Source organism: Python bivittatus, unplaced genomic scaffold (genome assembly GCF_059951505.1).
Source record: "Python bivittatus isolate LINGU-HERP-01145 unplaced genomic scaffold, Pbiv_v1 ctg000610_np1212, whole genome shotgun sequence".
NCBI lineage: Eukaryota > Metazoa > Chordata > Lepidosauria > Squamata > Pythonidae > Python > Python bivittatus.
Genome location: NW_028277088.1, coordinates 53,140,627 through 53,155,797, shown reverse-complemented (window position 1 = coordinate 53,155,797; position 15,171 = coordinate 53,140,627). Strand labels below are relative to the sequence as shown.

At 37.5% G+C, this 15,171-nt stretch overlaps 1 protein-coding gene across 2 annotated transcripts in view; it reads left to right on the top strand.

Annotated features, from left to right (window-relative positions):
* The window catches only part of EGFR (epidermal growth factor receptor), a 145,900-nt gene that overhangs the window by 91,348 nt on the left and 39,381 nt on the right, over window positions 1-15,171 (top strand). For both annotated transcript variants that reach the window (XM_025163547.2, XM_025163546.2), the window contains exons 4-10: window positions 1,217-1,363; window positions 3,890-3,958; window positions 4,271-4,389; window positions 5,978-6,119; window positions 7,028-7,144; window positions 10,722-10,848; window positions 10,937-11,010. In XM_025163547.2, coding sequence (XP_025019315.1) covers window positions 1,217-1,363; window positions 3,890-3,958; window positions 4,271-4,389; window positions 5,978-6,119; window positions 7,028-7,144; window positions 10,722-10,848; window positions 10,937-11,010 — 795 coding nt within the window. The remainder of the gene's footprint in view (window positions 1-1,216; window positions 1,364-3,889; window positions 3,959-4,270; window positions 4,390-5,977; window positions 6,120-7,027; window positions 7,145-10,721; window positions 10,849-10,936; window positions 11,011-15,171) is intronic.

Below are 15,171 nucleotides of genomic sequence, written 5' to 3'. Positions count from 1 at the left end.
CACAAGCCCCCCACCACAGCCAGCCACCCCAGTGCCACAGCGCAAAGCCCCAACCGCCTCCACCACCCTGCACTCCATTCGCCCTACTACACTGCCAGCCCTGCTGCCCTTTGCTTCACTCACCCTGCCACCCTACCAGCCCTGCCAGCCTTGCCACCTACTTGTGCTATTTGGAGAACAGCTCGGGCAGCCTCAGGAAGGCCTGGTGCAGCCAGCAGTTGCCTCACATAGGAACAGGCTGGGCACGCCTTGTCAACAGTGGGAGGAAGGCTGTGAAGGTCAGCTGGGGGCAGCAGGGCTGCCAGGGCCAGTGACCGCAGGGCTGGCAGGTTGGCAGAGCCAGTGGAGCACAGGGCGGCAAGGCCGACAGGGTGGCAGGGCCATTGGAGTTTAAGGCAGCAAGGGAGTTCAAGGTGACCAAAAGGGCAGAAATGGGGGGGTGGAGATAGGCGGGTGGGGGGTTGAAGAGGAGGCAGTCCCTTACCTTACCAAGCTGGGAGTGGCTTGGATCGGGGTGGGTCCTTGCCTAATGTCTGGTGGGATTCGGTTAACAACAGCAACTGGGACTGCCAGGAGTGGTCACATGTTAGTCATGTGTTGTCATGTTTTATGACCTTAGCAACAGAAATTCTGGACCCAATTACCATCGTAACTCAAGGACTGCCTATAATTCTCACTATAATTCTCACTTCCTTCATTCACACCTTCTAGGGAGCTCCTAACAGATTACATATAAAGAAAGGCTCCAATGGAAATAGTTTGTCTATTCCAGTTGTCAGTTATTATCATCTCCATGTTACAGATAGTAATCTTCAAGATGAGAATTAGAGAATTGTTTTAAACATTCACCAAGTTAATAACAGAAGATAAATTTTAACTGAGCCTTTGGTTTAGTATGTTTGTCACTATGCTATTCTATTTAATATGCCGAGTTGTCCTGATTTTTAAATAAAATCATTATTTATATTTTTTTCTGAAAGTAATATAAATGTGATGCAAAAATGAAGAGTGGAAAATGATGGGGTTCATGCAGTGACATGGACTTAGAAATGGGATTTGAATCCAAGCTTTTAAGACTAAAGTATCATAGTGGTCTGCTAACTTGTGAATGGTCTTTCATCATAATAAATTGAAATGATTATCCTTGTCTGATTTTTTTAAAGTATAGAGATCAAACCGTGCACATTAATCTCTTTGTCCTAATTTCTTTTGGCAGAAATTCTAAATGGAGGAGTCAAGTTCAGGAATAACCCCTACCTCTGCAGCATGGAAAATGTTCTGTGGGATGACATTTTTGATAAAAATAATATTCATCGTTTTGTACAGTTTGACCCTAGTGAAAGAATGAAGACACTGACATACTGTAAGTATGCACAGAAGAAATACAGTTCATGACATTTACTGAACTAATTCTAAAGAAACAGTGCAGGGTTTATTTCATGTGATTTTATAATAACAATAAGCATTTCCCTAACAGAGGAATATATGAATTCTTCTTAAAAATGTGATTGATTTACTATCTCCAACTACATTTTGTATGTATCTTGCAATATTTGCACGGTATAGGGATAATTTATACTTTTATTGTACTGTAAAGCAAAACGTATATGAGTATAGAAACATATATAGAAACATGAATTGTAATGGATTCTTCAAGAAAGCATGTTTGTTCTCTTTCACTATATATTTGATAGCCAACCTTAGCAGGAGGTATTAATCCTTTATAATTTTCAGCAATATTATGCCTTAAATTACATGAAGCATGCGGTTGCTCTTTTAATCACCTTAAGACCTCGTCAACCCACATCCCAGAAATTCTTTGACTGGACAGGAAAAATTGGGGAAGAAGAAATAGTTTTAAACCTGTTCTATGTTGTTTATTGGTACAACAGCATACATTTACATAGAATAGTTACTTCCAGTGGTGCTGCAAGTTTCAGGAGGGCCTTAGGTAAGATGCCCATGGCAGGTGGACTGGGTGTGTGCTCCTTTGTGACTGATCTGCCTTCTCTCAGTCCCTATATCAGATTACCTCCATCAGATTATGTATTTTGGAGGTGGAAACACTTTAGGGTTAGGCCATTTTTCCTCACAGGACTCTGGATTATCTAATGTACAGATAACCTGATGATTAGCTTTTTAGGTAACAACTTTGCAGTTAGCTATGCAGTTCCATTTGAATCACACCCTTCATTTAGCCTATGGAAGTGCAGAAACAATGAAAGTTCTCATACCTCTGCAACCTTCTGGAATATTATTCTGATTGTAGGAGGCTCTCCTACTCTGCTGCTTTTCTTTGGAAGAGAAACCTTGATACTTAGAATACTGTCGATGCAAGTACAAGAATGAACTGTGTGTAAACAGAATTCCTATATGAGCTTCTCTCTAAGACCAGCCTGACAGCAAGGAGGATGTTGCAGCAACTCCTTCTGGAATAATGTTTGGAGCCCTCTAAATTGCAGAGGTGTCTCTCTAGAAGTCTGAGAATGTTGTAAGCCACTAGTTCCTCAACAGTAGAACAAAAATATAAATATTTCCTATACAGTTTTAGGAATGGGTAATATAGAATTAGCATCAAATTTGGTAATCCTTGCTTTATAAAAACTTTTGCATGTGTTATTATTGCATGTGTTATGCACACACCAGACTACCACTGGCAAACTGGTAGAATTTGAGCATGGATACAAATCAACTAGTGAAAATATACTATATTAATTATTATATTAAACATGCTTATGCTTTGTTCATGCACTGAATTTTATCATTCTTTCTGTTTTGCCAATTCTTTTCAAATTAAATCTGCATTTTTGACAAATTATCTACCTCTATTTTTTTTTTCTATACTTTGTTTGGATAGATACAGGTCAGAAATTTGGGCTCATGACCTATATTGCTAAGCATCTTAAAACATATATGGGTCTATTGATTATTTATTTTGTTCTTCTTTGCACTAAAATGTTTGCAAAATAATAATCTTTCCCTATATGTAATTTAAAAAAAAACACTATCCATATTATTTGTGTTAAATGCTGAAACCTTCACAACTCTCCTTCCTTCTATTAAATATTCTGCTCTCAATATCATTCACCTCCCTTTGTTTGGACTATGCTATTTCTTAAATCATTTTTCATTGTCTAAGGAAGGGTAGAACATAGAAAACCAAGGCTTATCATGATTCTCACAACAGACTTCTGTACTATCATTTGTAATGATCCCACAGCATTCATTTTTGTTCATTAGCAACTGTGCATACCTTCACTGTTTTCATTTCTATAGAAATAGTAAGTCAGGAAGTTAAAGTTATTTTTCTGCTTCATGATATGGAATAATTCATGATATAGAGTTGGTAGCTATCCCAAATTAATACCTTCCAAATTGTTGAGATTACAACTCCCAGAATTCCCAGCAGCATAAGACTAAAATTATAGTTTGATTTCTTTATAAAGTAAAAAAATGTAGTTGTCTCTTAAATTTGGAAGGAAAAAATCCCCAAAGAAAATGTGTGGTTTCCTTGACATAGACAGCTTTTATTTATTTTGCTGATATTTATTCCTACCCTTAGGAATTAATATACAGTTTAAATGCAGGGCATACATTTTGTAAATATTTTTATTTAAGGGCCCAGTTTTCAACTATGAATATTCATGACATCACTGATCATTTGGTTGTGAGCGATAATACCTTATGGAGATCCATATGAAAGCATGAAAGATTTGGCAATTGGTTAAAACCCCAGGTTTTGGATTTCATAGTGCTTGGCACATGAATTCAAAACTGACAACAGTTATTCCCTTGCTTAATTTTTTCCCCCATAAAACAAGCTTTCCATAAAAACCAGCATGAATCCATTCATTATGTTCAGAGGCATTTTGTAATTGTTTTCCCTTAGGTCCTCATTGTCATGCGAATTGCACAAGAGGGCACTGTTGGGGCGCTGGCGAAGAGAATTGCCAAACATGTAAGAATATATATTGTTTTTCTTTTTTTCTTTTGAAATAGGGTAGTGATTTAATGTGTAATATTTCATTAAGTAGACTTTTTACATCTTCTGCTCTGTTCTCTTATACCATAATGACCAGCTGATTTATGCTTATTTTGTATAATGTAATAGACATGTAAATCTTGTTTCCATTGGTTTCAGGTTCTCGTAAAGAAATGGTGTAACAAAATGGTGGCCCAGTCAAATATTATATACGTTTTCTGCAAATTATTGCATATTTTTAATTTGCAAAAATAATGTAGTTTAACTTACGGTATTTTTAACTTTCAGTAACTAAGATTGACTGTGCGGCACAGTGCTCAGGTCGATGCAAAGGAAAGTTGCCAAGTGACTGCTGTCATACTCAGTGCGCAGCAGGATGTACAGGTCCTAAAGAAAGTGATTGCTTGGTAAGGAAGCTGTAGAAACTTGCGTAACACTTTAACAATATAACAAAGGAAATAAAAAATCAAATTAGGTTAGAGTGCCTAGATTTCTTTCAAGTGTTCTGCAATAAATAGAGAACAAAACAATGAAAAGAAATATGACAAATATATAAAACATAAAACAAAACCTTATGCTTTAGTCTTATTCTTAAAGTATTCCAGAAAATGCAGAAAGATTATATCTCCACATAATCTGTTGACTACCATTTCTTTTAGTTATAATTATCCTAGCTATTATTAGTAATTTCCATATTAAATTTAATTTTTTTTAATTTGCATGAACTTTTATTCTGTACTTCTGGTAGCAAAAGTTTATATTAGATAATCAGCATAAAATATTTATTTTGTAAATGTGATATTAATTCAAGAAAGAAAGAATAAAGGGATAACTGAAAAGTATGATAGATCGATAGATCGATAGATCGATCTTATGACCATATAAAAAAATAATAGGTAAAATAGGTAAAAGAAAATACAATAATAAAATATGTAAGTACTAAGTGCAAACAATCAATGTTCAGAAAAATACATTGCCTTTACAAGATACCCTGATCTGTTCAATATAATGGATTCTTAGCTTAACTGCCTAGCAGTTCTGCTAACAGTGTATACTTTGGAGTCCAGTAGGAAATAGGACAATATTTAAGCCTAAAAGGGGCATACAGTTGACAATCAAATAAAATGAGCAATATCTTTGATGGCTGGAGCACCGCGTATACACATCCTCTCATGATATGGCAAGTGATGGAAGCACCCATATTTGGTCATGGAATACAACAACTCAAATCTTGCTCTAGAATAGGCCCTTCTTAGAAAGTGCATCAAACTTGTTGACAGGTATTTTTCTATTAGGAAAGTGGTTTTGTTCTTAGCCAACCAGTTTAAAGATCTACTTTTTGCCAATAACTCCATGTCTGTTTGGGCACTGATATCTAGGACTCCCTGTTCAAAATTTTCCTTTGCCTGGGAGGCAGTTGAGAGTAAATATTAGCTGGAAAATCCATGCTGGAAAATAACTTTGCTAAATTGACTTACCCAGGAGATGGGATGAGCCATACTTATCTGTTCAGCTAAACATATTTTGGGTAGTCTATCAGGGTTCACTGAATGGATCATCTGCCAGTAGGTAAAATGAGTGCATTATATCACCAGCTTCCAACCAAAACAATCATCTACTCAGTTGATGATGCATTTACCTTTCACTCACAAGCTTGATCTGAGCTATTTATACATGGAGGTGAGAAGTGTATGCAAGAAAAGGAGTTTAGGATTCCAGACATAGAATTGGGTCTCATCTTAGCATTGGACTATTTCCACTGAGTGAAATTGTAATGATCTCCTTTAATAGAATATTGTGATGACCTAAGTTTAAATATTGATGGTGCTGAATAAATCCCAAAACACTACATTAATGTTTGGATGAATGGAATACTGAGTCTCTGAAGACTGATTTCAGTCTTACCTAATTGTTTAAGATCTATTGCTGCTGTTTCCTGTTATGTTAAAACAAAACATGGTTCTTTGTGTATATTATTGGATTACTTTTTTACAGGCATGTCTCAAGTTTTGGGATGATGCAACTTGCAAGGAGTCTTGCCCAGCTTTGCAAATATACAATCCCTATACCTATCAGTTGGAAGACAACCCAGAAGGAAAGTACAGTTTTGGGGCAACCTGTGTGAAAAACTGCCCACGTAAGTTAAATAAATATTATTATTTATGTTAAATAAATATACTTAACAAAACTAGTTAAGTTTCTTTCTACCTTTTATTTGGGATGCTTCATATTAACTCCAAATTCGGACCTCAGGAAGATACTTATGTGCGCTCGTCTGTCCATTGTAGAATGAAGAATCATGAGCATAGTGCTAGGTATGCAGTGCTACACTGTTGTGAGAATAAATGAAATATTAGAAGACCTTTTGAAGGAATTTATTCATAAAAATATCCATCCATAAAGATTGACCACTGTGTATCTGAATGAATCCCATTCAGTTTGAAGAAAGAGAATTTACTTTTGAGATTTCATTCAAAGGAGAAGAGAATTTGGGGAAAATACCCTCCCTCCTTCCTTCCTTCCTTCCTTCCTTCCTTCCTTCCTTCCTTCCTTCCTTCCTTCCTTCCTTCCTTCCTTCCTTCCTTCTTTCCTGACATGCTTTCAAAAATTGTCTCAGGTTTCATTCAAGACAAATGAGTTCTGTTTTTTTCATGAAGGACCTGGTACAAAGAATCTAATGAACTTTTAAATGTATATTTATAATTCATTAAAATGTTTCAAAGGCTATGGGGAATCCTCTCCTATGAAAATATGCACATAGCTGCTCAATTACTAGTGAGGTTATTTTGCACATCAGTCCATTCTGAAGTTTATATTTGCCAATTTTTAAAATTTATTAAGACTTGTTAAAATTGTGTGCCATTTATATTGGTTGGCTTATAGTTGATTTAAGGGAGTATGTTGTGTATCTTTTTTTGTAGAATATAAATTTTGGCTGGAAATGAAAATTATATCAGTCAAATAAATAATGCAAATTCTGTGACAAGTCTCCTTTTTTTTCTCTTATGCCTGTTGTTTTTTCCTCTCTCTCCCTAATTTTTCCAGATAACTATGTAGTAACAGATCATGGCTCATGTGTCCGATCATGTAATGCAGACTCTACAGAAGTTGAGCAGAATGGCATTCGAAAGTGTAAAAAATGTGATGGCCCTTGTAGCAAAGGTATGAAAGATAGAGAATCAAATTATGCAACATCCCATTAGTCACAGGATCACTGCTAATACTAGACACTTCATATTAATACAAATTCTGGTACAGAAGCTTTAATCATTTTGGTAAATGTATAATGTTAACTGAAGCTGTGGTTAATACTACATATTAACATGCAAATTGATGTTACAACCATATCATGGAATCATAGAGTTGGAAGGGACCATTTGGCCATCAAATCCATCCCCCTGCTCAATACAAAAATCAGTTTCTTACGTATTATATTTGTAAGGCCACCCAACTCCATTGTTGCTTTGGGCAGGATGCAATAAAATCATTACTAAAATATCAATTTTAAAAAATGTCTGGAAGAAGAAATAGTCATTCTAAAATAATACAATATAGAAGACCCACTGTTCAGTGTAACCAAGGACTGGGGAACAGCCAGGTTTTCAAGCACCTTTAAACACAGTCAGGGTAAAGGCCAAACAAAGGGAAATGGTATTCTAGAGAACAGCCAGTTGCAACAGAGAATCTAATGTCAAGGATCCCTGAAAGATGGCTATAACTCTCCATTTGAAGATAGGAAAGGAAGCTTTCCACCAATTGATTTCACCATCAAACTGTTCCTATTGTTAAGAATTTACAGGTAGTCCTCACTGAATGACCACTCATTCAGCGACTGTTCAAACTTATGACGATGCTGAATGAAGAGTACTTACGACAGGTCCACGTAGTTGTGGCCGTTGCAGCATCCCTGGGGTCATGTGATCATGATTCAGGCGCTCAGCAACCAGCTCACAATTATGATGTCACAGCATCCCATGGTCAAGTGATTGCCATTTGCAACCTTCACTGCTGCCTTCCAACAAGCAAAGCCAATGGGAAAGCCAGCAGGAGGTTGCAAATGGTGATCATGTGACTGTGGGACATTGCAACTGTATGTGATTCACCTAACAATAGCAACTGGGACTGCTGGAGATGCTGTCGTAAGTTGGTGCAGTCACGTGATGTTGTGCCTTACAACTATGTTGCTTAGTGATGGAATTCCCGATCCAAATTACTGTCGGTGAGGACTACCTGTACTTCTAATATTTCATTGTAATCTGTGTTCTTATAACTTAAATCCATTATTCTGTGCCTTATATTCTGACTTTGGAAAACAGGTCTTACATCATTAAGTTTAATGTACCAGTTAAGGTATTCCCCTGATTATTCAAAATTTATTGCCATCTTGCGTCTTTTATTATGTCTCCAGTTTTCTACTCTGACGAATGTTTCTGCCTGTATCCATTTCATTGCAGTAATTTTGGTTTTACTGATGTTTGAATTGTTCTGATTTGGCCATTTTGAAGTGGTATCATTACACCACCTTTTAAGTGGAAAGCAGGATAAAATATTTCATTGTAAAAGACTTAATAAATATGTGTCCTGTCTGATCACAGCTCCTGTTGAGTGGATCCTTTAAGTAAGAAAGTGAATGAAAAGCACCAAGCCCCAGTCCTCAAAAAAACTATGAAAGATATCAACATGAAATAAAACAAGATTGTCAGAATAACCTAAACATTTATGATTTGGAGGGATTCCTATTCGTATTGTCAACATTACTTTGCACTTGATCATCCCACTGCAAGTCCCTATTTCATTGTAAATGAAATGACAAATAATGCTAGAGCTTAATTGGCCTGCTTTTTCTTGAAGTAAACTGGCATTGCTAGTATAAGTTGATATAAGTAAAAGATGTTACAATGTAATGTGTACCAGATATTTCTATGATCATGTGGCTCTGTTAAAAAAAAGTAAAAGTAAAATAAATTATTATTTGGGAATTTATTAAACGGAACTTTGGACAGCTTATACGTTCTAGTTATGGCCAGAAAAATCTTGGTGCCTACCGAAGTAAATGGGAGATAAATGTAGGGAATGTAGCATTTCAGAAGACATAGAATAGGATGTGATCTGAAGTCTGTGTGACACTTAGCCTACAGTACTGAACCAAATTACTTACTTGGTAAACTCCTTATTGTGTAAGATTAAGATGTCCCTAAGGACATCTGCCTATCCTACCAGATTGGATAGAGTGGGCATGCTCATATTCCCCTCCCTTAAATGTTACCTTCTTAGGGGACCTAGGAAGCACACTTTTTCCTACGGTACACCCTTCCCCCTTAGGTTCAGCAGGCCCCCAACCTTTTAACCTTCCGAAAAGCATTAAGACCTGGCTTTTCCTCCAAGTGCTGGAATAGGGTGAGATTGATGAGATAAACTTGCTGTGGGCTGCATGTGAAAGTTTAGCTATGGCGGCAAGTTTTTTGTTTGTTTGTTTGTTTTGGTTTTAATATTTGTGACTTTAATATTTTTTATTGTAAATAGATGTTGTTTTATCTGTTGGTGATGAGCTGTCCAGGGTTTGGTACAAGATGGGTGGCTATATAAATGTTTTAAATAAATAAATAAATAAATATTAATCTCCTGCCTTTCCTTCAGGAGCAAAAAGCTACGTGCATCATGCTACATTCCTCCCATTTTTTTCACACAACAAAAATTCTTTGTGGTGGTTTGATCTGAAAATCACCCAGTATTCTGTGGCTGAGGATAGACTTGAATCTAGGTCTCTCTGGTCCTGGACCAATATCTTAATGGGTTTAAAAGAGCACATTTTAAATAGAGTGCTATTTATTGGAAGTGTAAGAACACTATTCTCCCGAGATACATCTGGCCTCCACCCTAAATGTTTTTAAAAGAGGCTTGAAAGCTTGGCTCCTAGAGTGGGTAGCAAGTCCTGTCTGTTTGATTGTTTCTCACTGCTTGCTTTTTCTTTCTGATTTTGGAGTTTTTTGTAATTGTACTTTTTAAATTGCTTTTACTGTATGCCACCCAGAGTCAGTGAAGAGTTTGGCAGCCTTGTACATTTTGCAAATAAATATATACATAACAAGCCAATCTCATTTATTTTTAAAATATGAAAATATAATTTAATATGGAATAAAATAGTAAATCATGTTTAAAATTGTGTAATATGGTAATCTGAAAAATATAGTTATGCAAGAATATTTAGGGATGCAGCAAGCATCAAATAGATACAAATGGAAAAATGTAGTTACATTATCTTTTTGAATTTTACCGTACAGGCAACATGTAGGATGAAATTGATTAATATTGACATACATTTGTCAGAAAATCCATGGAGAATTAGAAAAAAAAATTATTATGGATTTTAAAGATAAAAATATAAGGCAATATATGGGTTTATGCTCTTGGGAATATTATAAAGGAATTTTGCATTGAAATTTAAAATGAATTGAAATAGATTAATGTTGTAAATTGTTTCTATATATCTGACTCTTTATGATGATTTATTAGTTGTAAAGATTTGATAATTGCATTAAATAAAATAGAATCAATGAAGAAGATGACCCATGATAAAGTTATTTTGTAACAAATGCAGTTTATCCCTTTTCTCCTTGGTTCACATCTAATTAATTGTGTGAGCCTGTTGTTGCTTTGTTCTTATGTGTGATTCTAATCCTTAATCCCACATGAAATCCCCTGGAAACATTCTTAACATTGTATTTTTCTTTTCTCCCAGTGTGCAGTGGAATTGGGATAGGTGAATTGAAAGGTGTTCTTGCAGTGAATCAATCCAATATCGATTATTTCAAGAACTGTACCACAATCAATGGTGATCTCATATTTCTGCATGCATCCTTTTTTGGGTAAGTTGCTGATGGATCAAATGTGAGACATAAAATGCACTCAAGATCTATTACATCATTAGTCAAATATTCAATTGTTCTTTTCTAGTGATGAATACACAAATACACCTCCTTTGGAAGTAAGGAAGTTGGATATTTTTAAAACTGTTAAAGAAATCACAGGTTAGTAAGATGTTTTAAAGCACAGTATCTTATTTATTTACATGTTTTTAAATATTTTAGGTGGTCTTTTAAGCATATATTTCATTCATTCATTCATTTAATTTTGAGGCTCCCAACTCTACAGCAAATCTGAGCAATTTACAATTACATTTAAAAAAAAAAGATTAAAAGAACATATATATTTTAAAAAAAGAATATAGCTGACCAGAAAACAGAACCAAAAAAGCTAAAGGGGCTCAACTACCATCCTAGTCCCAGGCCTGGGAGAACAACTAGGTCTTTAACAATTTGTGGAAAGTCAAAAGAATGGGAACAGGATGCATTTTTAGGTGGGATGGGGTGGATATCATTCCACAGGGCAAGAGTCATCAGTGAGAAGGCATACTTTCTCAGTCCTATATATGACACTGCTTAATCAACAGGACCTGGAGCATACCCACTGTATCTGACCTCACTGGACAGGCAGAAACATAGAGAAACAGGCAGTCCGTCAAGTAACCAGGACCTCTGCCATGAAATAGCTTTATAGGGAGTAACCAGGACCTTGAATTGCACCTAGAAGCCAACTGGCAGCTAGCGTCTGTCACAAAACAACAGGGACACATGTCTGTACCATGACACATCCATCACTGCTTGCACCATAGCATTCTAAACCAACTGTAGCTTCAGAGTGGTCTTCAAGAGCAGCCCAGGTAAAGTGCATTACAATAATCAAATAAAAAGGTGACTGAGACATGAGTGACTATCAGAAGGGCCTCCCAGTCCAGGAAAGGAAGCAGTGGGTGCACCTGATGAAGCTGTGCAAAGGACTTCTTACCCATGTTGATCGGATTCATTCTTCATCTTCCCCTAATGGCAGTCTAGGCATCTCTTCTTGTGCTTCATCTCCCAGAGCTTCTCAGAAAACCAAGGCACACTCTGGGACCAGTGCAAGGGAAGAAGCCCCATAGGCACAATAGTCTAAGGCCTCTGCCAGTTGCCCATTTCAGGCTGCATCCAAGGCCTCAGCCAAACTGTCACCAGATCTTCAGGGAAAACCTCAAGCTCCCTCTGAAATCCAGCTGGGCCTGGGGCAAGCTGATCTAAGAAGCCCTTTTTCCTGTGAGGTGAAGTGACACCAGCAAGCCAAAAAGCAACCAGAGAATGATTTGACTAATACAACAAACTGATTATGGTGTCCTTCAAAACCAGATAACTTCACAGCTGCCCTGAGACAAAAGTAGGCCTACAGCATAGCCCCTGGTATGTGTTGGGCTCGTGATGACCTGGAACAGGTTCATGGTTGCTATGGAGGCCATTAACTCCTGAGCTGCCCCAGACTCAACATTCCCAAGAGGCAAATTGAAATTCCTAAGTACCACAAGCCTTCGTGTCTCTATTCCCATCCCAGCAACAGAATCCAACAGCTCAGGCAGGGATGATACTGGGCAGCAGGGAAGAAGATATACCAGCAGCAGTCCCAACTGTTCCTTAGAGCCCAACTTCAACCAGAGAGTCTTGCATCTAGTTATTTGTTGAGCAGAACCTCTGAAAGCCCACGACTTATGGATGACAACAGCCATACCACCTCCCGTCCCCAGTGTCTCAGCTAGTGCCAGACCTGAAACCAAGTGGGCACATTTTCAAGATGGGAACACCCACTCTGGGCCCACTCAGGTCTCAGTGATCCAAGCCAGGTTGGCCGCCTCAGCCACATGAATGAGCACAGATTTATTGAAAACCGATCTGGCATTCAACAGCAGCAGCCAGAGTCAAGGGCCACCGTGGATCCAATAACCAGGTCCCAAGGGAAGATCCTGGGGGCTGGATATTAGGATAATTCTCAAACAATGAGCCCGATGTCCTTGGGTATCCAACCCCATTCATACAATACAACAATGTAATCATAGCATACCAAGTAAACAGTCCAAGTTTGCCCCCAAATATTTCCCAGGAAAATCTGAGGTTTTACAGTGGGAAGGAAAACTTGAAAATATAAGAAATTCCTTCCAGTGCTTCCAGAACTCTACAGAAATATTTTGGGTCAATAAAACCCTAATCTGGACCAGTTTGGTTCTTCTGGGTTTCAGGCAAAGCAAAATCCAGGTAAGGTAACCAGGGCAAGCCTATGTCACATTCTCTCTCCACAGCCCCCAGCATAGCATATTCCATTGATCTATCCCATCTTCTCAACACCTTTGCTTTTCTCCCTTCCTCCCTCCTATCAAATGCCCACCGATATCCTGAGCCAGCATATCGCACCAGCCTACTCTCCTACACAATCTCCCCTGCATAGTCTCTCCTCTCAGCTGCTAGTGATATCCACATGCAGCATATCCCACCAGCTCACCTGCCCCTCCAGCTTCCCACCACCTTCCCTTCACTATCCCCTGAATGATGTCCTTGCCTTGCTTCCTGCTTCCCCCTGCATGGAATAGAACAGCTCTGTTTCATTCTATGCTTGGAACAAAAAATGCAGCAAAAAAGCTCCATTTCGTTCTGCGCATAGACCAAATACCCAAAACAGATGTGTTTTGGCTCAGTCACAGCCTCCTGAAACCGGCTGTTCCATGTGTGGATTGGCTTGTATATCTATATATTATAAGGTTTTGTTATTTCCAAGCCTTGTTTTAGTGCTCCAGGCAAGGGTGTCCCCTATCTAGGATAATATTTTATTTTTAAAAACTTCTGCAGAGCTGAAATCTATAAAATATGTTATTTTCAAAAGCTCCCTAAGTGTTCCCAGCAAGGAGTTTAGTTTTAGAAAAATTGCTGTAGAGCTGAAATAAACAATGAGAATAGAATTTTATTTTCAAATCTTATTGTGGCATTGTGCCTAAAGAGAAATCCACAGTGAGAAGCAACTTTCCATTCCTTATATTCTGCAAAGGGCAGGGAATTTATAAAGCCATCCAGAAAAAGAAACTGTGTCTCAATATCATATGTGGGATTCATCTATAAATGGGAATACAGATTGTAATGATTAGATCAAATCAGGGAATATAGCATAAGACTTACATGGATAGGCTAAAATCCTCCTGAATGCTGATGACCTTTTGATCTAATCATTACAATCCAGGAACAGAATGATAAATACAGATTAAGTTTTTCAAGGTATTTTTACTGCAACATAATTTGCTATCTATCAATAACAGATTCAGTAAACCAATAGGAAGCTAACTGGGTTAATCATTATTTGACGTATTTTTATTAGAGGAAAACTTCTCCCACTGTGGCAAACACTATTTTACTTCCAGATACTAATGTCCTTTAGGATTTGAGAGATGGACAGAATTTATGATGGGGCAAGGAAAGCAATAAATAAATAAATTTTGCATGCTGCAGTACGCACAGTACAATGACATGTTGGCAGTTGTGCAACACTAAGTAAGCAAATAGAAAGGACCAACAGCAATTTGGCAATGGAGTTCAAGGCCCTAATACATTTTACTTCTAAATTGTCAGTGTATACTTGGCTAACGTCAGAGATTAGAAAAGAACAAAAAAGATATATTTGCCCAAGTACAAGTTTGTACTGTAATGGTGTTAAAAAGAAGTAACCAGACTGGAGCAGCAAATGACCACACTCCAACTCCTAAGCACAGATGAAGATTTATTAAACAAACAAACAAACAAAAAAAGGATACTATAGTAGGACTTAATAGAAAAAGCAATGTCTACAAGGAAGGGAATCAAAACATAGGACAAACCCCAGTGGATGCCAATAACGACCTGAAAGAAGTTGTAGATATGTACTCTCATTGTGGGAACTCAAAAACTAAAAAATAGAGTATAAGCCCCTGCCAGCCCTTCAAAGTATGCCAGGTCAGGAAACAGTCTCTACAAGAAATAGATATAGACTATAGTGACAAGATCTTGAAAGCCTGATTATTTTTTCCCTTCCTTCCCTCTTATAACCTAAGGGAGTTAAGGTGGAGCCAATTTAAGTTCTTTTCTAATGTTTTCTTCCTGTCTCAGGCTTAAATCCTGTTTTGCTAACTGCCATTGCATAATGTCTCTGAGGTCCTCTCTGTAGTTTCCTACAACATTTCCCCCATTAGACTCAGACTTCACTCCTGCATGCAAAGGAAACACTGGAGAGGTGTTATGGAAACCAACCTCCAGGTTTATTTGACAGCGCTCTGAGATCACTAGACAAATCCTGTGGGGCAGAGGTAGAAG